At 47.7% G+C, this 24,224-nt stretch overlaps 1 protein-coding gene across 1 annotated transcript in view; it reads right to left on the reverse strand.

Annotated features, from left to right (window-relative positions):
* Positions 1 to 24,224, reverse strand: part of LOC307077508 (actin-binding LIM protein 3-like) — a gene marked incomplete at both ends in the record, with an annotated part of 36,617 nt that overhangs the window by 5,434 nt on the left and 6,959 nt on the right. Inside the window, 14 exons of the mRNA XM_079738939.1 lie at positions 458 to 522; positions 1,603 to 1,740; positions 2,240 to 2,296; positions 6,006 to 6,104; positions 6,765 to 6,876; positions 7,260 to 7,292; positions 8,081 to 8,218; positions 8,523 to 8,597; positions 9,204 to 9,262; positions 14,460 to 14,547; positions 15,005 to 15,098; positions 15,651 to 15,777; positions 16,404 to 16,516; positions 16,763 to 16,946. Coding sequence (XP_079595065.1) covers positions 458 to 522; positions 1,603 to 1,740; positions 2,240 to 2,296; positions 6,006 to 6,104; positions 6,765 to 6,876; positions 7,260 to 7,292; positions 8,081 to 8,218; positions 8,523 to 8,597; positions 9,204 to 9,262; positions 14,460 to 14,547; positions 15,005 to 15,098; positions 15,651 to 15,777; positions 16,404 to 16,516; positions 16,763 to 16,946 — 1,382 coding nt within the window. The remainder of the gene's footprint in view (positions 1 to 457; positions 523 to 1,602; positions 1,741 to 2,239; positions 2,297 to 6,005; positions 6,105 to 6,764; positions 6,877 to 7,259; positions 7,293 to 8,080; positions 8,219 to 8,522; positions 8,598 to 9,203; positions 9,263 to 14,459; positions 14,548 to 15,004; positions 15,099 to 15,650; positions 15,778 to 16,403; positions 16,517 to 16,762; positions 16,947 to 24,224) is intronic.

Here is a 24,224-nt window from a genome sequence, read left to right on the forward strand (position 1 = left end):
GGGGTCGTGAATGGGTGAATAAGTTGAATCATGGATCATGAATAGATTAGTTAATTGGTGGATATATATATATACGGTTTATATATGAACGACTGACTGTATTAAAGGTTCTGGAGGAAAGACTTGAGAGATGTATGGTGAGAGATCAGAGAAGAGCATTAGAGAGCAAGATAAAAAAGAGTAAAGAAACTCCCTCCCTCTCTAGTTTTCCTAACAAGCGTTGACAAGCGTTGCATTTAACGAGCCTATGATTGACAGGCCATATTGATTCTGTGAACTAATCAGGGAAGAGATGCACTGATTGGTCAGAAAAATTGAGTCTGACAAAAAGTTTGGCCACTCTTGGGGAGGCCAGAGAGGATGAAGTTAATCTCTGTGCTAAAGAAGGCTCCACATGTGTGGGCGGGAGACTGGAATAGGTCTGCTGTGATTGGTGGCAGCCTTCTTCCTGTCCTACCTTGTTCAGATTTAGATTCCATCCATCATCCTCACCCCCAGAAGAAAACCTCCTCACCCTCGGGACTAGAGAGATAGAGAGAGAGGGGTGAGGGAAAGAGGGAAAGAGGGAGTGAGAGAGGGCGAGAGAGGGAGAGAGAGAGAAGGATGGGGAGAGAGAGGTGGGGAGAGAGAGATGGGAAGAGAGAGGTGGGGAGAGAGAGAGAGAGAGAGAAAGAGAGAGAGGGCATGGAGGCGTATATAAGAGACAAGGAGATGAGTGGGGAGTGAAGTGAAGAAACGGATGAGAAGAGAAGGAAGGCAGAAATAAAGAAAAGGACAAGAGAGAGAGCATGCAGAAAGTAATAATCTAATTTAACAGTGGAACGGTAAGACTTGAGAAAGAATGATGATCCTGTCTATATTTAGACTATCTAACCCAAACTTAAGGCGCAAACTTAAAATACATCTCATCATATTTGATAATATTTAACATTTTAATCGCTTTTTGCGTTTTTCTGTGTATGTGCTTGTGTATTTGTGTGAGTATCTGAGTGCATGTGTCTGTGTGTGTGTGTGTGTGTGTGTGTGTGTGTGTGTGTGTGTGTGTGTGTGTGTGTGTGTGTGTGTGTGTGTGTGTGAGAGTATGTGTTTGTGCGTGTGTCTGACGGATAACGATGAAAAATACATCTCATCATATTTGATCATATTTAACATTTTAATCCCTAATGGAAGAATCCGTCTGATGTTAATTGTCCTGGCACCAGGGGGCTTGTGTCCTGCCAGTAAAGCACTCTGCAGCGGGCCGTTCCTCTCGGCCCCCCAGGCTGCAGAAGGGCCAGACCTTGCCTCATTCATCAGTCTTACATCAGGTGGACAAAAGGGGGAGGGGCTCGACAGCAAGGGGATGGTGCAATGGGGGGAAGAGCCTACTCCAATAATGTGCCGTTTAATTTACTATGAAGGGCAAGTCAAACAATGCATTTAGTTCTCTTTATATTCCAGGGACACATAGGAACCCAAAGCTGGTTTTAGGCCAACTCTGTACTTCTTGGTCATTTAGCAGATGCTGTGGTCATAGGGATGCATGCCGAGTATTGAGAGGTGTTTAAGGGAGCAGGTAGAGGTGAGGCAGTGAATAGAGAACCAGGTCATGATGCCCCCCACCTTTGGGAGAGCCGGAGGAGGGGTAGTAGTTGGATTCAGGGTGGTAGATGTCGTTGCAGTTGGATGCAGACATGGGGCTGGAGCTGGTGTTGAGGTTGCTGTTTCTCCTCCTATTGGCTGACGGGGAGACAGGGGCTTCTGACAGGGAGAGACAAAGTGGGACATGACAAAGAGATATCTGCAAAGACATCAACAGTATTTAGAAACACACAAAAGCATATTTGTTTTTACATTTCCAGTTAGCAGATTAGTCAATAAGACATATTTCAAAAGCTTTGTGTTCAAATAACAAATAATGTGGCTGTGCAAGCATTGTTATAGCAGTGTTTTAACCTTCTACAATGATTCATTACAGCATTCAACTGGCAAACCTTTACCTGGTGTGGATGGAAGGAATGTCTGGCATTGAACCCTGACCTTCAACTGGGGTTGAATACACAACCATAGAAAGTATGCTCAAGGATGCCTACAGGTAGGTTGTGGAAAATGGGGATCAAACCCAAGACCTTTTGCTTGGGGGTTGACCAGCCACTGCTCTGGCAGTCCCTCTGCCTCCTACAGACTCTAATGAACCAGAAGCTCTGCACAAGATAAGCAACAGGTAATACATTGTTGCTTTACAAATTACACAATGTACCTTGTCTCTTATAGATTGGAGGTTTCCTGTAGATGTTCTGTAGATGATCATTAGAGGCTGGAGAGAGAGAGAGAGAGAGAGAGAGAGAGAGAGAGAGAGAGAGAGAGAGAGAGACAGACAGACAGACGTAAATTGAGAGACTGTCAACACATTAAAGGAGGAGAGAAGCAAAGAGGAACCAACAGAAGAGGAGCAAAGAGGACAGGAGGAGGAGATGGAACTCAGATGAACCCCATCATTCATCGCGTCACCCGGCGGTGCAGGACCAAAGTCCATCCCAGTCGTACATAAATTCCAGGACCATTACTATAAACCTGACGGCAGGGATAATAGGCAGCGATGGGGAGGCATGGCCGTGCATCCAGACATCCTGACTGATGTGCAGAGAGTCTGCTCTGTGTGGACTAATGGGAAGCATTAAGGAGAGGACAGACGAGAAGACTAAGGAGAGGACTAAGGAGAGGACTAAGGAGAGGACTAAGGAGGAGACTAAGGAGGAGACTATGGAGAGGACTAAGGAGAGGACTAAGGAGAGGACTAAGGAGAGGACTAAGGAGAGGACTAAGGAGGAGACTAAGGAGGAGACTATGGAGAGGACTAAGGAGAGGACTAAGGAGAGGACTAAGGAGAGGACTAAGGAGAGGACTAAGGAGAAGACTAAGGAGAAGACTAAGGAGACAACTAATGGGAAGACTAAGGAGATGTCTAAGGATAAAATTAAGGAAAAGACTAAGTAAAAGACTAACGGGCAGACAAATGAGAAGTCTAAGGGGAAGACTAAGGGGGAGTCTAAGGAGAAGACTAAGGGGAAAACTAAGGACCGGACTACGGAGAAGACTAAGGGGAAAACTAAGGAACCTAACTAAGGAGAAGATTAGGGAGGAGACTTAGGAGACGACTAAGATGAAGAGTAAGGGGAGGACAAAGGAGAAGACCAAGGAGTTGACTTAGGAGGCGACCTAGAAGGAGACTAAAGAGAAGACTATGAGGAGACTAAGGAGAAGAATAAGGAGAAGGCTAAGTGGAAGGCTAAGGCAGCGCAGGGGGCAGCGAATGAGAGTGGGTGTTGAGCAGGAGATGGGAGGGGCTCTGGGAAGATGGGCGATGAAAACACAGAGAAATGAATATAGAGGATAAAGAGGAGAAAGAGGAGAAGGAAGGAGACGCAGGGAGAGGGAAGGAGAAGGAAGGAGACGGAAGGAGACGGAAGGAAGGCGGGAGGTGCGGTTCTGTAGAAGCATAGAAACGGGCGTAGAAAACGTGTGGTTCTGTGGGCATTGAGGTGCCCTTCCTCTGCAGCAACAGCAGCAGCTGGTCCCAGCGGAGCAGGGAGGTTAGGGGGATCTGAAGGGAGAATAACGCTCGATACTGGATGATAAAGGGCCACTAAGCAGCCCTTTCCAGACACGTTGGAAAACATTCCAAGCTGATAAAAAAGGCATTTTTCCATTAAAATGATCCAGAGTCTGCTCCCAAGGAGAATGTCTCTCTATACCACGGTCTTTATTAGCTGCACATTCAATGGACCCAAACTAGAATGTGAGTGTTGCTGGTTTCCTCTCGGTGAAAAGGGTTTCATGCAGGAAACGTTGCATGCCGTTGCATACAACGTTGCATGCCTTGTTTCAGTGATTTAGGTCTCTGCGTTCCTCACGGCCCCAAACAGCCAAGAAGCTCTTTGATAAAAGAAAACCAACAAGTGAGCGACTGGGAGACGGGTTCACAGGCAGAGAGAGAAAGAAACGTGTTCGGAAGAGAAACCACTGATCTGCTCAGACGTTGTCCCCTCAACGGGAGAGGAAAACTGAGGGAGGAACGGTTGCGCTCCAGCAGCAGGTCTCTGCGGTCTGTGTCTGTGACGCGTCTGTCTGGCAGCAGCGACAACAGTAGGCCCTGGCTGCATCCCACCTTCTGGGAGGAGCCCTGTCAACCACGCAGCCTGGTGCAGTGGTCGCCCTCAAGGCCCACCTCAGTTCTGGACCTGACACCACCCTTTGTCTGCTGCCCTGTAGGTCAGCACCATCAGACCATCCAACAGACAACACCTTCAACAAGAACACCTATGGCGTATTACTCTCATCATGGCAGCAAGCTGTAGGTCTGTGGATCAATGTAATTGCAAATCTGTCATCATGACTGCAGGCTGCACATCAAGGGGGAGGGGGGTCACCTGACGTCTTCACCGGGCCTCTGATGCTCCCTCGATTCAATGGGCTGTGAACACTGACGATAATAAGTAACAGGGGTGCTGGTTGGACATGGATTGTTTTCGACGTGCAAAGAAAGTTCTTTCGGTTCTCCCCGTGGAGCGTGTGAAGGTGAGGTGACGACTGTCGACGCTGAGGCAGCGAGCTGTCTCCACCCGCCTATCCTGCTACCTCCGGGATGATGAAGAAGCTTGAGGAAGACGAATAAGGTGGAATACTTCATGCGCACATACAGAGAAGTGGGACGTTGAAAATGTAATGTCTTGAAAGTATGATTTTGAAGACTGTTGCAAACAATCTGAATACCCGCCTGGATCACTTGGGATAATAGCAAGAAACCAAAGCGTCGTATCGCTGAGTGTCAACGTTCTGTTAGATGTGTACCACTCGCCTGTAGGAGGCAGAGAGCTACACGGAGTCTATATGCAATGTTTCCAGAATAGTTGGCAGCCATGCCTCTCGTTCTCCCATGAAGGCTAGTGGGCACAGGTAGAGAAAATAAACTATTGGCATGCCCACTATGCATGCAGGGAACGAAACCAGAGCACAGAATACACACTCTGCAACGCTTTGGCAAATCAGAGCAACCCATACGAACTACGGCTTCAAACGCTGTCCTAAAGCACCGGTACTCAAAACATGGGATGTAGTACTGTTTTAACGGCAGGGTATTTGGATTCCTTTCTAGTAGGGTTTACTTTGCAACACTAGGGGCATTAGGGCCAATAAGACCAAACACTAGGAGCATGAGGGCCAGTTAGACCATGGCTAAAACCTGGAGCATGAGGGCCAGTTAGACCATGGCTAAAACCTGGAGCATGAGGGACAGTTAGACCAAACACTAGGAGCATGAGGGCCAGTTAGACCAAACACTAGGAGCATGAGGGCCAGTTAGACCCGGGCTAACACTAGGATAGTTAGGGCCAGTTAGACCAAACACTAGGAGCATTAGGGCCAGTCAGACCCGGGCTTTCACTAGTAGCATTAGGGCCATTCAGACCCGGGCTAACACTATTAGCATAAGGCCCAGTTAGACAAGGGCTAACACTATGACCATTAGGGCCAGTCAAATCAGGGCTAACGCTATGACCATTAGGGCCAGTCAAATCAGTGCTTACACTAGAAGCATAAGGGCCAGTCAAACCAGTGCTTACACTATGACCATTAGGGCAAGTTAGAGCAGGGCTTACACTAGGATCATGAGTCAGACCAGCGGTAGCAGGAGGGAGAGAGAGCAATACAAGTCCTGAACAGCATCGCTCCAAACTCCAAAGATGCCTTCATTCTGGGGTTGTTGAATGGGGTTGAACAGCCACACACTCGTTTGTGGCTGTTCAACACTCGTGTTCACACACTCGTGTGTGGCTGAGAGTTTTCAGTTGCATTCATGAGACCGTGTGACGCAGCACAAAACGCATGCATTGTGCATGGGCTTCAGCAGGGGGATGGCATTCAAGCGGGTTTAGCAGAGTCACTTACAGGAGGGTTAGTAGCTGAGGTGCGGTCTGGATCTGAGAGGTCCAGGAGCAAGGCCGGGGCGGGGTATAGGGGGGGCCTACCTGGTACATGGAAATGCTTGGGGGCTTGGTAGGAGGTAGGTGTGCCAGACCTGGGGTCAGACTGATAGGGATTGGGTGAACTCCTGCCACTCTCAATACCTACAGTCAGCCCGTCCAATGAGAATGAGAGAGACATGATTATGAGCAACAGCATGGCCCACCCACCCAGACAGAAAAAAGGACAAATAGGGAAACAAAGAAAAACGACAGACATACATACATACAAAGACAAAACGTCAATAGACAGAAAGACAGACGAACAGACAGATGGGCAGGCAGACAGAATGAGGATGGACACAATGATAAGAAAAATAGAGTTTATCTGTAGTCTATCTGTTTCTCTGTAATGTCTGGACGTGTGTGTGTATGCATGTAAAATGTATGTGTGTGTGTGTGTGTGTGTGCGTATGTGGGAGTTTGGGTGTGTATTGTGTGTGTGGATGTGCGTCTCTGTGTGTGGGTGTGTGTGTGTGGGTATGTGTGTATTTGTGTGTGTGTGTGTGTGCATGTGTGTGCGTGCGTGCATGTGTGTGTGTGTATTTGCATGTATGGGTGTGTATGCGTGTGTGGGTGTGTGTGTATTTGTGTGTGTGTGTGCGTGTGTGTATTTGCGCATTTGTGTGTGTGTGTGTGTGTGCATGTATGTGAGTGTGTGTGTGTACGTGTATGTGTGCATGTATGTGTGCATGTGCGTGTGTGCAAGTGCCTGTGTGTATTTGCGTGTGTTTGTTTGTGCTTGTGTGTGTGCGTTTGTGTTACCAGGTGTGTTGTAGTGGAGGGGGGACCCTCCATAACGGCTGTGTGCTGGAGAGTCAGTATAGGGGCTGGAAGAACGTCTAGAGGTCCGCAGATCAACACTGTCCAACAGGTCCTGGGGTCGGGGGGGAGAGAGAGAGAGAGAGAGAGAGAGAGAAAGAGAGAGAGACTGTAAATAGCCATGCTTGTTAAAAATGTTATTTGCATGATCTTTAATTTTGACAGCTTGTCAATAAAGCCAGAATGTTGAAGGACAGAGAGGGAGGGAGAGTGACAGCAGAGTGTGTGAAGATGAAGGGCTGAGAAAATAAATCCATCAAGGCCTTCAGGGAGGAACTTGTTTATTTGTGTGTTTGTGTGTGCATCAGTGTGTGTGTGCTTGAGTGTGTGTGTGTGTGTGTGTGTGTGTGTGTGTGTGTGTGCATGCGTGCGTGCGTGTGTGTGTGCTTGCGTGTGTGTTTGTGTGCGTGTGTGTTTCAGATATTAGAGGGACCTTACCTGAGAGTACGGAGATAAGGTGTGACCGCGTGACTGCAAACAGAAACAGAGGGTGTCCAGAAACAATCTCTACTTCATCTTTTGGATCAAAGTCAGTGGAGGAGTATTCCCCTTAATTCACTGCTGGGCTCATTTTCAGACCATTAGGCTCTTGGGTGGACCCCAGACAGGTTTGTGGTTGATTGGTTTAATATTTAGATACTTTATACTGGTGTAAACAGCCCCTACCCCATCCAACAGAAGCCCAGTCAACATCAACCTCCACGTTAGACTTGGTCCCCACCCTGCTTCAGGATGAGGAGGGTGTGGTCACCCATCCATCATCATGGGGCGTCAACAGCGTGACCTTCAACCCTGATAGCTTGGTCGATAGCTTGGTCGATAGCTTGGTCTCAAGCGTTGGCGGTCACATCCAGACAGTAGAGCACAGCTCATTCTGTTCCTTCGTTCTCATTCATCACCGGTTTGGAAAACAATGGAGTGATTCTATTATTTCCCACGGCTGTGTGGCAGGACGCATCCATCTCAGCCCAGGACAGCGGGCTAAATGGAATTGTCTTGTGTTTCTGTCTTGATTACAGCGAACAACACAGCAAATGCAACCATAACAGAAGCAAACGCACATCCAGTACGGCCTCGGTGTGTGTGTGTTAGCTATAAGACTGAGGTGTGTTTGTGTGCGTGCACGCGTGCGTGTGTGTATGTGTGAGCATGCGTGCGCACATGTGTGTTAGTGTGCGAGCGTGCGAGCACATGAGTGCGTACGTATGTGTGTGTCTGTTTATGTGTATGTGTGTGGGCTTGTGTGTGTGTGTGCGTACCTGTCCGCAGCCGTAGGGCTGGTGCAGGGGGCTCTCTGGGTGGCGTGTGTGTGCGTGGTAGGCCTGGTAGGGGATGACGTCGGGCCTCTGGAAGGCAGACAGACGCTTGGCGTTCAGCAGCCCGCTGTCCGCCTTGGCCTGGGGACAGAAGGACAGCAACACAGAGAGGGTTCAATAAACAAACCCACAAAGCAGAGCAGCAATAGAGAGAAGGAATGGGTGGAGGGATCGACTTAAGGAATGGCCAATTCAACGGAACAATGCCATCCATTTCGACAAACAAAAGGAAGGAAGCTGAATCCGAGAAACAGTTTGTTTTAGGACGATGCATAACGGAGGCAGACCGACTTAAGGGTACATCTGGTTCCGCTGTCGGCTCCACTAGATTGACAGCTCTGGAGCTGTCGGACGGAGCCAGGTGGGGCTGGCAGGATTCACTCACGCAGACGAGGCGGTGGGGGGAGCCGGCGCTGGAGATGGGGGGAGAGAGAGACGCCGTCTCTGAGGTCCGGCGCAGCTGGGAAACAAAACACACACACACACACACACACACACGCACGCATGCAAGGCCACACGCATGCACACACGCACGCACGCACGCACACACACACACACACACACAGGCCAATAAGTCATCGTACCCAGCAGGCATGTTAGGCTCTGAAGGTGCCTTGGCAGGAGGCTGTTATTGTCAGGAACCTAGATTTAAAACGATTATTAAATAGACAATTATATTACAAAACTCCAAGGTCAACTGAAGACAGAGCAGTAGTTTGCTGATCATTTACTGTCACACTTCCTCTTTGACATGCTGGTGAGAACTGGGAATAAAGATATACAATTGGCAAAACATTTTTTGTAGTCAAGGAGAATTGATTGTGAAGTAAAGCATGAGATGGATGCTGCTGACACCAGCTGGAGAACAGGGGCGTACTGCTACTTATTGATAAAATAATGGAAATCCTCTTCATTGAATGCAGCCTCCGATTTACCGTTCCTAAGATACTGAGCAGGAGAAACCCACGAGGAGGTTGCTGGTTCATTGGGCCCTAGGCCGTGAGATGAACAGAACACTGCAACAGAACGTAGATGATGGTTCAGTGCTCAGCAATAACATGCTTACCCTCAGCTTCTTCTCCATCCCAATTGCTTCTTTACACATCGGATGCCAAACCTCTGCACCTGCAACACATGCACGCACACACAGACACACACGCACACCCACACACAATGAGCGTGAGCAGCAAAGGTTTATGTGATCGAATCTTAACACAAGAAGAACATGTTCACAATTTAATTTACAGTTTAAACACATAAGCACATACACACTCAACAGAAACACCTTCACCAATCAATAAGATATCGGCCTTCATATCGTATGCACACACAGTGTATTATACACAACACACACACAGAAGACAGAAACATATATCGGTACAAGAAGACGACTCTTTGTCTTGAAAGGCAGGACATGAAAGACAAGGAAGAGAATATAGAGAGAGAGCGGGAGACTGGAGAGAAAGCAAGAGAGAGAGAGAGAGAGAGAGAGAGAGAGAGAGATAGAGAGAGAGCGAGAGAGGGAGACTGGAGAGAAAGCAAGAGAGAGAGAGAGAGAGAGAGAGAGAGAGAGATAGAGAGAGAGAGAGAGCGAGAGAGGGAGACTGGAGAGATAGAGAGAGAGAGAGAGAGAGAGAGAGAGAGGGGGAGACTGGAGAGTAATGGGGGAGAGGGGGGAGGAGAGACAGTGTGTCAGGAAGAGATTGAAAGAGGAGAGGAAGGAAGAAGAGGCAGAGAAAAAGTCTGCGTCATTAAAAGAGAAGAGGACAGAGTTGGAGAGAACGGAGAGAGACGCATTGAGAGAGAGGATGAAAGTAATTCAATAATATTTTAAAGCAGTAAACCACAAATGTCATATGCAGGAGTCCGAAACGAAGGCACACACACACACACACACACATACAGAAAAACACACACACACATACACACACACACACACACACACACACACACGCACACACACACACACACACAGACAGTAATGCAGTGTAGGTGATGTAGGGTAATATCTGGGCCCCAGGGCCGATAGAGGTCCTTAGAATGGGCTGATGGCCCATCATTGCTCCAATACACAGGCTTGAGTACACACATAAATCTGACACACGCACACACACAGATACATAAATATGCACACACACACACACACACAAACACATGCAAACACACACACAATCAATAGTGTAGTCAGGAAGCAGTGGGGTGATTCAGTGGGCTGCTGTCCCGCCCACACCACACATCTCCAGGTTGGCAGACATACAGCCTGAGTCCATCCTGCTCTCCAACGTGAGAGAGTACAGCCCGCGTAAGGCAAAAGCTCAGTATATCTTGGAGACAAACTTAATATCAGAAGGGTCGAAAATGTGTCTGAGGAAAATTAAATTATGCAGGGAGTTTTCTTTTTTTATGATTCCAGAATATTTACTTTGTTGCCTCAATAAATCCAGCCATCTCCTACACCCTGCTCTACTGGTCCCTCCACCTCTTTGATTTATTTTACTTTGCCTGCACCTTGAAGTTTTTACAGCTGCTCCAATATTGATCGTGTTTTTCCGAAATTTCATGTCCAAAATAGACTTCAGTCGTGTTTGGGGCCAGCGAAAACAGCATCCTGCTACTTTCACGCTCCATTAAACCAACGTATTCAATTTACTCTGGGTTATGCCACGAATACGAGGCAAATTCATGTTCTGGTCTTTCGGCTTCAGACACTTTAAGGGAAAGTCTCTAATGCTAAATGACTGTAGGCACAGATTTTATCATAATATATTTCTATAATATTGGTTTTATGGTCCCTATAGCCTGGCTGACGCACTGACGCACATTGTCTGCAAGACAGTTTCATGTGACGCACATTGTCTGCAAGACAGTTTCATGTCTAAACTGTTACAATGTTGCAATGTTACAATGACAAGACTGCATCATTTCTATAACCTCTTAGCATCAGAACCGGGACCCACAAATCATTTGCACGTCCCGGTCAAATGACTGGGGAGGAGCTGCACTCCGGTTGTTATGATTCTGAGGGTTTATGGGTTGACACATAATAATGCAGCTCGATCCAAGTCAGGGACTACTGCCGCCTCAACAACGGCAACTCATCAACGCCACCCCCCCCCCCCCGACCGGTATCCAGTCCCGCACACACAGGACTCATCGGCCTGGCTGACATTTTCTCCAAAGTGGATTTGCCTCGAGGCTACCCTCAGGTGCCCACGCCTGGACGTTTCGAATTCATGCATCAGCTTTTGGCCTCAGAGTTTCTGCCCAAGCCTTCCAGGGCCTGAGGGATTCTGTTCTGTGCGACCTCCTGTTCCTGTTCCCCTACCTCTGTGACATTCTCATCGGCAGCGCATCCCATGTGCAGCACCGGCCCCTTCTGAAGACCCTTATCGCCCGCCTCGACCAGCTTGGCCTCATCGGATCCGGAGCTGCTGTCCATCAATTACCGTGGGCATCACATCAGTCAGCACGGTGCGGTGGCCTTGGTGGCTGCCGGAGTAGTGTGCTTCCCTGCCGCTGGCCAGCGTTTCAGGAGACTTTGGGGATCGAAAATTTTTACCGCCGTTTTGTCATGAGGCCCCTGCATGAGGCGCTAAAAGGTTAAGCCTTCAAGCTCAGCATCGACTAGTCTCCGGGCATGACCAGGGCTTCCAGTGGCACTAAGACAGCAAAAGTCAACGCATGAATGCTGGTGCAACCGGATCCAGATGAGCCGATCGCTCTTAGACCCGACGCTGCGGACTACGCCAATGGTCGCCCATGAGCATCTGGGCGGGTTTGACCGCTAATACAGACTACGAGCTGCTTGGACTCTACCCCGCCATCCACCATGGACAGATCCTGCTGGGGGGCCCTCTACGGCGTCCCAAGACTTTGGTCCAAGCCTTAACCCGGGGCCTTCTCTAATGCCTCCGAGCCACGCCAGCAGCGACACCTGGCCTTCATCTCAGAGTTCCAGGGAACAGGGTCTTGCGGACCGCCTCTCCAGGGCCGTCATGGACACTGTCCACCTGGGCATTGGTTACGCCCTCGACCCGGGGGCTGACCCAGACATCCAGGCCTATAGACCCGCCGTCACTGGCCTACGGCTGGGAGAGATCATGTTCCACAGAACCTCGCTCCTGTCATCTATTGGGGGCTGGAGATGGCGGGTTTTGGACACCATTCATGGTCTTCCTCTTCCGGCCGTTAAACCCTCTCAGACTCAGCGGCTGGTGTATGCAGAGTTTGTCAGACCCGGGCTCCTCCAGGAAAATTGTGACAGGGTGATCATGTGTTGGGAGGGCCAGCGCCACGCCAAGGAGCCTGTGGACGTTTCGAGGCGGCGGAGCAACGGTCCAAACGTGTCAGGGGGGGCCTTGTAGGCCCGGTGCCCCCATCATGGGGGGGGCCGCCTAGCTTTCACCGTGGTGGACGGGGCCACCATGGTCTAGGTTTTAGTTGGCGTCTATACCGGTCCAGTTTTATAACGGCCCTGTGTAGCACTCTCTGATTGTTGGAATGAAGACCACTTGTCAATTGATCAATTATTATTATTAGAGGTTAGATGAGACCTTTATGGTTCCCTGTCATCTGTCAACCCGAAAGAAGACTGCAGGAGCACTGCACTACGGGGGTGTATGTGTCTGGTTAAAGGTTTGTATTGGACTGCAAGGCCACTAAGTGTATCCATGCAATATAATATATGGTGGGACGGTCATTCTGTCCCACCAAATGTGCAAAGATGCACATTTGGTCGTTAAAGTAAACTATCCTCACTCAGAATATACACACATACACACATGCATGCACAAATACACAGACATACACGCCACTTGTCCATTCTAAACATGTGTTAAAGGATTGATTGCAAACGTGTGTGTGTGTATGAGCGTGTGTGTGTGTGTGTGTGTGTATGAGCGTGTGTGTGTGTGTGTGTGTGCGTGTGTGTGTAATGGAGTGCATCTCAAGAGGGTGATTGGTCACTCCTACATGTCTAAACCCATCAGAAGGAGTGAATGTAACCTTGGAGCTGAATGCACACACACACACACCACCACATGTGCGAGCACACACACAAACACACACAAACACACACACACACATCTGCGTGCACACACACTCAATCACAAATACACACACACAAAACACATCATGTACACACACAATAAAAACATGGATCAACATAAAGACATGAGCCCATGCCTCCTAACCCCCCCCCCCCGAACACCAACACACACACAAACACACACACACACACACACATACACAAACAGCAGGTAGAATATGGAGATGCAGGTCTTTAGTGGTGGGCTGAGGAGGGGAGCTTCTGCATGTGAATGAGGCATAGCTTCTGCACAGAGCTCCATGGTGGCTGGTGGTTCTCAGGACTCTCCGTTCTACAGGAGCTTCACGCTGCGTCTCCAGGCTCCGCCTCCGGAGCGCACACACTATAAATGCAATTATTGACCTTCCCCACACCCATGAAGACGTGGAGCCTCACGCTCAGAACATCTACCATGTTTGGAAGGCTTTTTACTGAAGGTGGATATGGAGTATTATCCATTATTTGAATGCACACTTAAACATGACATTTATTTGTATATACTCTATAACCCAATGCAGTCCTGCACATTCTCCCACACAAACACACACACACACAGACACACACTCACACAATCCAAGCAGCCTCCGATAATTCCCAACGTTGCTCAGGGGCCAGGGGCAGTCAGGGCAGCAGGGCAGACTGGGGGGATTTATCCGGGGGGGGGGGGTTATTGACTCATGTGTGTGTGTGTGTGTGTGTGTGCGCGCTGTGTGTTTGTGTGAGTGTGGTTTAGTGTAGGTTTAGTGTTGTGCTGTGTTGTGCAATCAATGAACTCTATTACTGCACTTTGTTACCAGAACCTATTTGTCAGGGAGCGCCCTCCTCTCTACCTTTAATCTGTCTCGCTAACCTGATACACACGCACACACCTAGACACTAAACACAGTCACTAGGGCACATGCACACACACACCACACAGTAACAAACACACACATTCACAAACACACACACAAGTATACATACACACAAACACACACACACACACACAGACACAGACAAGTACACACACACACACATACACACACACACGCATAGAAACACACACACACATTCACACACACACATTCACACGGAAACACATACACACACACACACAAAGAAACAGACACACAAACATACACACATATACACACACACACAAACACGGCCAAACAAACAAACACACACACAAACACACACACACGGACAAACACACACAGTCTACTGTGCATTGTCGAAGGATCCACCCTTCCTCACCTGTAAGGTACATCTCCTCTCCTTCCAGGAATGTCATGTGACAGCGGGCACACCTGGCGCAACTCGGATGATAATGTTTACCCCCCGCCTGGCAGAGAGGAGAAGGGAGGAGAGGAGGGGAGAGGAGAGGAGAGGAGAGGAGAGGAGAGGAGAGGAGAGGAGAGGAGAGGGGAGGAGGAGATGAAGGGAGAGGGAAGGACAGGATGGGAGAGGAGAGGAGAGGAGAGGAGAGGAGGAGGAGAGAGGAAGCAGAGGAGAGATGAGGAGAGAAGAGGTGGAGGGGAGAGGGGAGGAGTAGAGGAGAGAGAGGAGAGGAGTAGAAAACAAAGGTGATAAAAGGGGAAACAATGGAGAGGAGAACAGAGCAAAGGAGGGGGAGGAGAGAAGAATGAGATTCAGCAGATTAAGCAATAAAAAGAGAAGAGCGAGGAAGAGGGGATTGCAGTAGAACAATTAAGATGCTTTAGCTGTGTTCAGCTATTCTGACACAAACAGGACCATGTTTAATGCTTCCCTCCACACAGCGATGCATGGATGAGCCTCACCTCCAGCACTCTCCCACTGATGAAGCCCTGGCAGCAGTCACAGCGGATGCCGAACTGGTTGTGGTAATCTGATTCACAGTACGGCACGCCGTCCCTGAAACAGAGCGGCGCCGGTCGGAAACCACAAGCAGAAATCCACTAAGGCTTTGTAGATGGTGAGATTCACCCTAATACTGAATACATTATCACTTGAAAATGATCCTATTCTAAGTAATATACTTTAGTAAGAATATAATTACAACAAATGTATGGATTAAATTATGAAATTGTATGGGGAAATGAAAATAGATGAGTGATTTAATTTAGACCATCACGCCAATTATTTGCCCAGGAATGATTGTTCTGGCATCAGAGGAGGGTTTCATTTCTAAAGTGCATCAGGAAAGGCTTGTGGATCAGGAATAGCGAGCATATATTAACCTAATGTTGTTAAAGGAAGACCAAATGAAAGAACAGCACACTTAATTTACTGTCGACAAGGGAGTGCACTCCAGCATTACGCACGCACACACACCCACACACAAACACACACACACACACAAACACACACACAATTGTACTCTTACACATAAATCACAATCCAATTATAAAGATCCTAGCTTCAACAGAGGGTTTCGGTAACACGCCTTGATGTGAAAGCACGTACTTGCTGATGTATTCCCCAGTGAGGGTACACCCGCATGTGTGGCATTTAAAACAGCTGACATGCCACTGTCTCTCCAGAGCCAAGAGAGACTGGCCCTGTTTGATCTCCTCTCCGCAACCTGAGCAGTCTGAGAAGGAGAGGGGAGGAGAGGGGAGGAGAGGAGAAAAGAGAGTGGAGAGAGGAAAGGAGAGAGGAGAGAGGAGAGAGGAAAGTGGAGAGAGGAAAGGAGAGAGGAGAGGAGAGAGGAGAGGGGGAGAGGAGAGAGGAGAGTGGAGAGGAGAGGAGAGAGGAGAGGAGGAGAGGAGAGAGGATGAGAGGAGAGAAGGGTTGAGGAGGGGAGAGAAGGAGAGGAGAGGAGGATAAGGGGAGAGGAGAGAGGAGAGGAGGATAAGGGGAGAGGAGAAAGGAGAGAGAAGAGAGGAGAGGAGAGGAGAGGAGAGGAGAGGGCAGGGGAGGGGAGGAGAGGAGAGGAGGTGGTTTGGAAGAAGACATGAAGAGGAAAGTTAATGGGAGAAATAAAATCTGGCAGATGACAGTGGATTGGAGTTAAAAGTTAGCTTGACCGATGGAAGGTATTAAAGGACTATAACGACCGGAATGGTATTTCCAACCTCTACTGCTCCATCCATCTCTGCTCGTCGCTCTCTTCTGGTCACATGACCTCTGACAGATGGATCTTAAAGATCCAGGTTAACAACACACCTGAAGCAACACCCCTGCTGGCTCAAAGCTGCGTGTGTGTGGGCTACTCACAGCTCGGTCCCTGGACCTTGACGGGCCTGTCGCGGTTCAGGCCCTGGGAACACTGCTGACACACACACTTCTTTCCACAGAAGGTCACTCTGTCTCCAATAGGGAATGGGCTCCTGCACGTGCACACACACAGACACACACACACATGCGCACACAAACACACACACACACACACGTACAAGCAGCATGCCCACACACGCGCACACACACACCAATAAAATGATTGCAAAGTGAACTGCATATATTTACACCGTACGGACACACACATACACACACTAAAAGGGTGCGAATTCACCTCACGCAACCACCCCCCCCACTAACACACATACACACAAACACACACACACACGTGGGCCTACCTGCAGAGGCTGCAGACGAAGCAGTGGGGGTGGTAAGTGCGTCCAAGCGCGGAGACCACCTCCCCGCTGATGTACTGCCCACAGCGGTCACACTGCGTCCCGTACAGACGCTGGTAGTCCTGGGTGCACACATACTCCCCCCCATGGTGGAAGAACCCCGCCCGCACCAGGTCACAGCCACACACTGGGGGGGGGGGGAGAGAGAGAGAGAGGGAGAGAGAGAGAGATCGACAAAGATTTTATTTTTTGCACTCCTTTTCATTTTTGGGTCATCTGAAGAAGCATGAATAAATGATCAAATTAATCATTAAGAAATCAAATCAATATAAGCTTGAGCAATTCCCTTAGACTAAAATGAATAAATGAATGAGGTGAGGTTTTACTCACTTTACCCCTCGCTCCTTTAGAATCCAAAGGCTGCGGTTTTCTAAAACTTGAACCACCAAACTGTTTGAGTGAATTTAACTCCTGGGCGGAGGTTCCCTGCTTCAGTATGGTCCAAAAAAGGTAGACCATCTCCACAGGTTCACCTACACAACACTAAACGGCTTTTAAAGCAAAGGTTGCACCAATGTTCAGCACCGTGCGGTGCAGGGAGGGAAATTAACACCCGCCACACGCCATTTGCGGGTGGATTTGTATGGTGTCGGGTGAATTGTGTCACTTCACCCGCCACTGTGTCGGGTAATACTTTCCAGTCAGGTCCGATGAAATTTGCATATTTAATACATTCTTTCATACGGCGCTGCACAGTTCCACAACCATTACTGTCAACATCCGGCCCCCTTCTTCTTCTACGCCTCTTTTGCTGAACTGCGACTGTCAACATCCGGGATAATATACCGGTAACCATAGAGATAATATGCCGGTATCGATATTCGGTATAGTATGCTAGGCTAATTATTGACATAAAAAAAAGAATACTAGAGAAAGCAATGTTGCGTTTCCTCACCGGAGGAAAGAGAACAGCTGGGGAGAGTGTAGGCCAGGTACAGGTGGCGGATGATAGTACGGCTGTCATCCCCAAAAAGAAGCGTTGTTTTACTAAGAGATGGCGAACATCGGACAGTGAGCAACACCGTGACCGGCTGGTGTTTGACGGGACGAGCCAGACAATGTTCTGTGCTCTCTGTCGTATACATGCTTCGGATGGCCACAGGTTCAATAGTTTTGTGAGTGGGACACAAAACCTAAAATTGGAAGCCGTGGAGGACCACGAGTCCTCAAAAAGTCGCCTTCACGTTTTGAAAATTGCCAAGGGAAAATCAGCGCCCGAAACCACGACAGCGATGAGGACGCTCGTTAGCCTCAAAACAGACCAGCTTGATAGAAGTTAGTTCCAAATGCACACGCAATTGCCAAATAGGGAAGGCCATTTCAAGACTTCCAATGGCACTGCACGTAAGTTATTTTTTATTTTCTATTAGGCCTGATGCAATAGTTTGTTGCTGTCGAAAAACTAGCATGTTGGGTAACCTTAGAGATCTGCTCACTTGTTTGGCAAACAGCTGCTTTCTGTCAGTCTGGTCAAAACAGATGTCAAGTGTGTGTGCTAAGACGTAGGGCTGTCCCGAATACCATTTTACAGGCTTCGAATACTCGTTGGATATTCCGAGCGAGTATTCCAATACTCGTTCACAAACAACATTAATAATTGAACAGGAAAAAAGTCGGTTTTCCTCACTTTGCTGTTGTTCCGTTCCAAATCAGCTCTCATCTGTGACATCGTAGCCCTTACAGGAGCTTATCAAGTCATCCCGTAACGTGCATGTAAATCCATACAAAGATTCAATGTTTAGTCGTTTGTGTATATATATATATATATATATATATATATATATATATATATATATATATATATATATATATATATATATATATAGTTTAATGTATTCTGACGTTTTTCAATGTGTCTTGCACTTATCATCATTGTTTCTTGTTCTTGTTTCTTCATGGTCTGTTTTCAAATGTTTAATTTCGAATGCATAGGCAGAGTATAAGTCTTCCTATACCGAGAGGATACATCTGTTGCATTATAGGGGCAGATTTCATTATACATCTGGTTGAATTGAAGAAATTAAAAGGCCAGTGCACTGAAAAAACAAATGTTCCTATTGACTTATGATGGTGTAGCCATGCATGTTGTTTTATTGTTAATATGTCAATTTGTTTTTATTGAAAATACTTTGTATAGATGAATTATCCCCAAACTTGTCATCGTAACACCTTTGAAATAAACATGACTTAACATGGCAGATACCTGTGTATTGTTTATCGTATGCGGTGAGAGTGTAACATTTTCAACTCAGTTCCTTGGTAGCACCTACTTACAGTCAAAATCACTTCTGATGGAAAAAATGATGTGTTTGAAAAACACTTTTCTTATCTAGTGTTACTATTATATTGTTTAAAATGTACACATATATTAAAAAAATATATAGCGCATAAAAAGTGGCTGGTAAAAAAGATGAGTGGCTGGTGGGCAAAAAAGTTAATTTCCATCTCTGGTGCGGTGACCCTAAATTTCAGTGGGCACTAACCCCCACAATTTGTTTTTGTAATATGTATATATTATATACATATATAATATTGTATTATACATTTATTATATATATGCTTTACATCACTCGCAACCGTGGTCCATATATCCCCTTGTCCTGTGCACACAAAAAAAAAGTAGACATGGGAAATGATTTGAAGCGGAATGATTTGAGTTAAAACAACAACAGTTCTAGGATATCACCATGGGGCAGACTACTTTATGACCACATATAGGCGTCTTTTAGCACGGATTGCAATTCTTATTGCAGCCTGCAGGGTAATGCGATAAACCATACGTAGAAACGCGGTCGCTGAGCTGCTCTCCCTCACATTGCATGACACGTTTAACTCACCTAGAATCGCCACCATCATCCAAAATATCAACAGACGAAAAATAGTCGGAAAGCCTACAGAAACTATAGATAGTTAATGTGAAATTCACATTATTAAAAATAGACTTGGAGCCATGATTTACTGAGGAACTATTTTTTTAGGAGCATGCTTTTGCAAGTAGTTCGCTACCCCACTTGCCATATGGACGGCACGCGCCTGCCACTGTTGTTTGACCTCAGTGATGTTATTCATTGTTCTGAGGAATGTGAAATAGCCTTGCTTAAACATAAGCAACAAGAAGTAGGACAACTTCTTGGTTCTTATCAATGTCAACTGCATCCTTTCTGATATTATATGGTGAAGCCAATGTTGATTCAACAACGACGAAATTCAAGAGTTCCACTTTCTTGTTCCCTGCTCCAAACTTACATGTTCAATTTGTCAAACAAAGTTTCAAGAATTCTGAGGATGTTTGTTTGAAACAGATGAATTGATCACAGATATCCATTCATTTATTCAATGAACGATAAACCACTGGAGGGAAAGATATGTGTTTTTTATTTGTTCTCACTATTTTATTACTCTATTACAACTCACTGAAGAAACACCAAATGAACATCAAGACAAAGTAAGAAACTGTAAGGAAATACATACATTCCTCAATCTACATATCCACAGTTTTCAAAGAGGATGTTTCAGACACACTGTCTCCTTCAGGAGTAAGGAGAGAGGAGGGGTAGGGCGCAAGGAGTAAGGAGTAAGGGGAGAGGAGGAGTAAGGCAAGAGGAGAAAGGAGAGAGGAGTACGGAGAGAGGAGGAGTAGGGAGAGAGGAGGGGTAAGGAGAGGAGGAGTAAGGAGGGAGGAGTAAAGAGGGAGGAGGAGTAAGGGGGGAGGAGGAGTAAGGAGAGGAGCAAGGAGAGAGGAGGAATAAGTATATAGGAGAAACAAGGAGGGAGGAGGGGTATGGAGAGAGTAGGAGTAAAGAGAGAAGGAGTAAGGAGGGAGGAGGGAAGGCCTGTAATAACAACAGTGACAGTGAGAAAGATGTTGAGAGGTGAGAGGTTACAGCTTTGGACTAAACTGCACTTCTAGTTAGGGAGACATCAAGCTGATTAGCTCCAGGATGTCCTCACTAATTAAGCTCTCTGCCGGGCCTCACATGCTCCTCTAATCCCCCGGCCGGAATTCTATCTGTCCCTGTTGTTAGCTGTACGTGTGTGTGTGTGTGTGTGTGTGTGTGTGTGTGTGTGTGTGTGTGTGTGTGTGTGTGTGTGTGTGTGTGTGTGTGTGTTTGTGTTTGTGTGCGCATATTTGTGTGTGTGCATCTGTGAATTCTACGTGTGTTTGTGAGGATAGGTAAGTATATCTGACAGCAGGATAAGTCCATCTATCCACATATTTACTGCATCCAGCCAACTGTTGCTCTATGACATTAGGGTTGAGGCCTGTGGCCCCCACCGGGTCTGGTTCAGCGGTTCATGACGTAGACTTCTGTAAGCTACAGACCAGGCCGCCCTCTCAACAGTGTTATCTTTCACTTCGGACCAAGCTATCAACCTTAAATCAACCATAAACACAAAACAGCATGGGGAGGGGAACTCCCCCATCAACACAGCATGAGGGGGGGAACTCACCCATCAACACAGCATGAGGGGGGGAACTCACCCATCAACACAGCATGAGGGGGGGAACTCACCCATCAACACAGCCAGGGGAGGGAGTCTCACCCATAAAGTCAGCATGAGGAGGGAACCTCACCCATCAACACAGCATGAGGATGGAAGGTCCCCTGACAGCAGGCGGTTAATACATTATTAATACATTATTAATACATCAATAATGTATTATTAACTACAACCGTTCGCTCTTCGTGGGGAAGCCGTTGGTAACGCCCTGGTCACACCAAACAACCGGCAGCTGGTAGTTTGGTGTGGTCTCTAATGTAGTCTCTCTGTAAAATCTTAACCCAACCTCGATGAGGAAACCTGAATAAATAGAGGTACGGTACGGTGAATAGAGAAATAAAGTAAACAAAAGATCTCCTCACCATCCCTGGAAGGAGGGATCTCTCTTCATGGGTCCTTCCTCTAGACCTGTCCCTTGTCCTTTAGAGGGCCAGGGGTTCAGGATCCTGTCATGTGGTCTGGGAAACACTTTGAGACCCTAGTCGGGATCAAGAGCTTTACCAATAGAATCACTTGACTTGAATATCATGCTGCTGCCGGTTCTGTTCACGAGGAGAACTTTATTCAGACGGGCGGGATTTTCCCTAACTGAGCCATTTTTTCCAAAGTGGAACGTATCAACAAAACGACAGCGGTGACACCCGTTCAGCCACTCTACAAGGGAGGACCAAAGGAGGGTCCCCCTCGCACAGGGGCCACAGAGCACTGTGAGGTGCTACAGGGGCCACAGAGGGCTGTGAGGGCCCACAGGGGCCTCAGAGCGCTGTGAGGGCCCACAAGGGCTACAAAGCGCTGTAAGGGCCCACAGGGGCCACAGAGCGCTTTGAGGGCCCACAGGGGCCACAAAGTACGGTGAGGGCCCACAGGGGCCACAGAGCACTGTGAGGGCCCACAGGGGCCACAAAACACGGTGAGGGCCCACAGGGGCCACAAAGCAGTGTGAGGGCCAACAGGGGACTCAGAGCACTGTGAGGGCCCACAGGCGACTCAGAGCGCTGTGAGGCTCCACAGGGGACTCAGAGCGCTGTGACTGCCCACAGGGGCCGCAAAGTAGCATTATGATGGATTCCTCTCACACATTTCCCTTGATCTGCGGGGTCAACTCACAACTCTCAGCCCACTCTCCAGCCCTATCCCGTTCTGTGAACCTGATAATAGCAGACAGTTAAAGAGGTTAAGTGTGTCTTAGTGTAAAGGGCAGTGTGCTGTTCCGTAGTGGAGAGGAGGTCTGACACTAAAGGAACCTTTGGCCTCTAAATGAGTTGAACGCCCAGCACCCAGAGAGAGAGAGAGAGAAAGGGTAGGGGAGAGAGAGAGAGAGGGCGAGAGGGAGAGCGAGAGGGAGCGAGAGTGAGAGAGTTGTTTGGCCCTGCCGTCTATATAATTCATCTATTGGAGCCAAGAAACAAAGATAAAAATAGAGGAAACATAAAAAGCAGTAGCTCAGTTCATTCGCCGCTAGATGTGTTTCCAAACCAAATGCCTGTCGTTTCCTAGAGATAACTATTAATACATCATCCATGAGTGGTTCTATTTGATGAATAAATGAGTATATCATAAATAAGTAGAACACAGCGGTGTTTCAGACACCATCAGTCACCAGTGAGTCCCCGTCATACTGCGGCAATCCGCTCGTACAACACTCACCATCATCTCATACGCAGGCTGATTCCTTCCTGGCCAGGCTGATAAGCCACTTCTGTCAGAGCCCCCCCCCCCAGGAGAGGGACCTTCGTAATTATGATTACTTCACCAACTGAAATCTGGTCCCACTGTGATGGCTCCACAAGCTGACACTTGCATATTGGCAAATCTCTCTCTCCCTCTCCCTCTCTCTTTCTCCCTCTCCCTCTTTCTCTCTCTTTAACTCTCCTCTCTCTCTCTCTCTCCCTCTCCCTCTCTCTCTCTTTATCTCTCTCTTCTCTCTCTCTCTCTCTCTCTCTCTCTCTCTCTCTCTCTCTCATACTGTCAAACATTTGAAGGATCTCCTCACCTGAGCTTGCCGCATCACCAAGCTGGATTTATTGAAGTAATTAATCAAAAATAAAAGTTATGCTGTTATGTGAGCAGCTCCTTTATCAAAGAATGAAACATTTACAAAGGTTTTAAAATAATTATTGATTTCAATATCAATGTTATTAAAGTAACATTAAAACTGTGCAACAATAGTGAAATACTTTCGCTGACATCATTTACTGATGTCTGAATGGAGCTGGTGTTGGCGGGCCCCAAAGCTGCAGGGGGTGAAGTGGTACAAGAGTGAATAAACTAAGAGTTTAATGTTAGCCAAGGATAACCTAAAGAGTGTGCATAGGGGCGAGGGTTCACCCCCCCTGTGTCTCCTCTGACCACACCTGCTGCTCGTCTTCAGTTAGCTTCCTGGGTGCAGACTGAGCTCTCCCTGGGCTGTGACTGACTGTTGTCAACGGTACACTCATTAGCTTGAAGGTAGGAAGAGGACGCTGAGGACTTTTAAGGAGCCATTGATGAACAACACACACCGTACATCATCGTACGTCCTGTTGGTCTTCAACGACGGATCAATTATTCACAGGTTAATGAACCCCGGTAATGTTGACTCTGGCAAGGCCGTTCCTCCGACTGTAGACGCGTCCACACCAAGCAGCGAGTGAGCCAGCCACGCTGTTCCCTCTCCAGGGAGTCAGACGCCTTCGGCGGTCACCGTGAGCGACCATACCTACCCGTAAGGGGACTCGGGGGTCTTCTGACCGGACGCTGACCTCACAGTTTGAAAAATGTTTTTAAGGTTTTTATGGTTTCAGCCAGGGAAAAATATTCAGGCCATAGAGAGCAGATCTATTCCTGTATGACCCTGGGCTAACGAGCATGAGCGTGTGAACGCTGTCCTGTGCGGTTCCATAGCGTTAACAAAGGTCATGGG

The sequence above is a fragment of the Pollachius pollachius genome, assembly GCF_949987615.1.
Source record: "Pollachius pollachius genome assembly, chromosome: 6".
Lineage (NCBI taxonomy): Eukaryota > Metazoa > Chordata > Actinopteri > Gadiformes > Gadidae > Pollachius > Pollachius pollachius.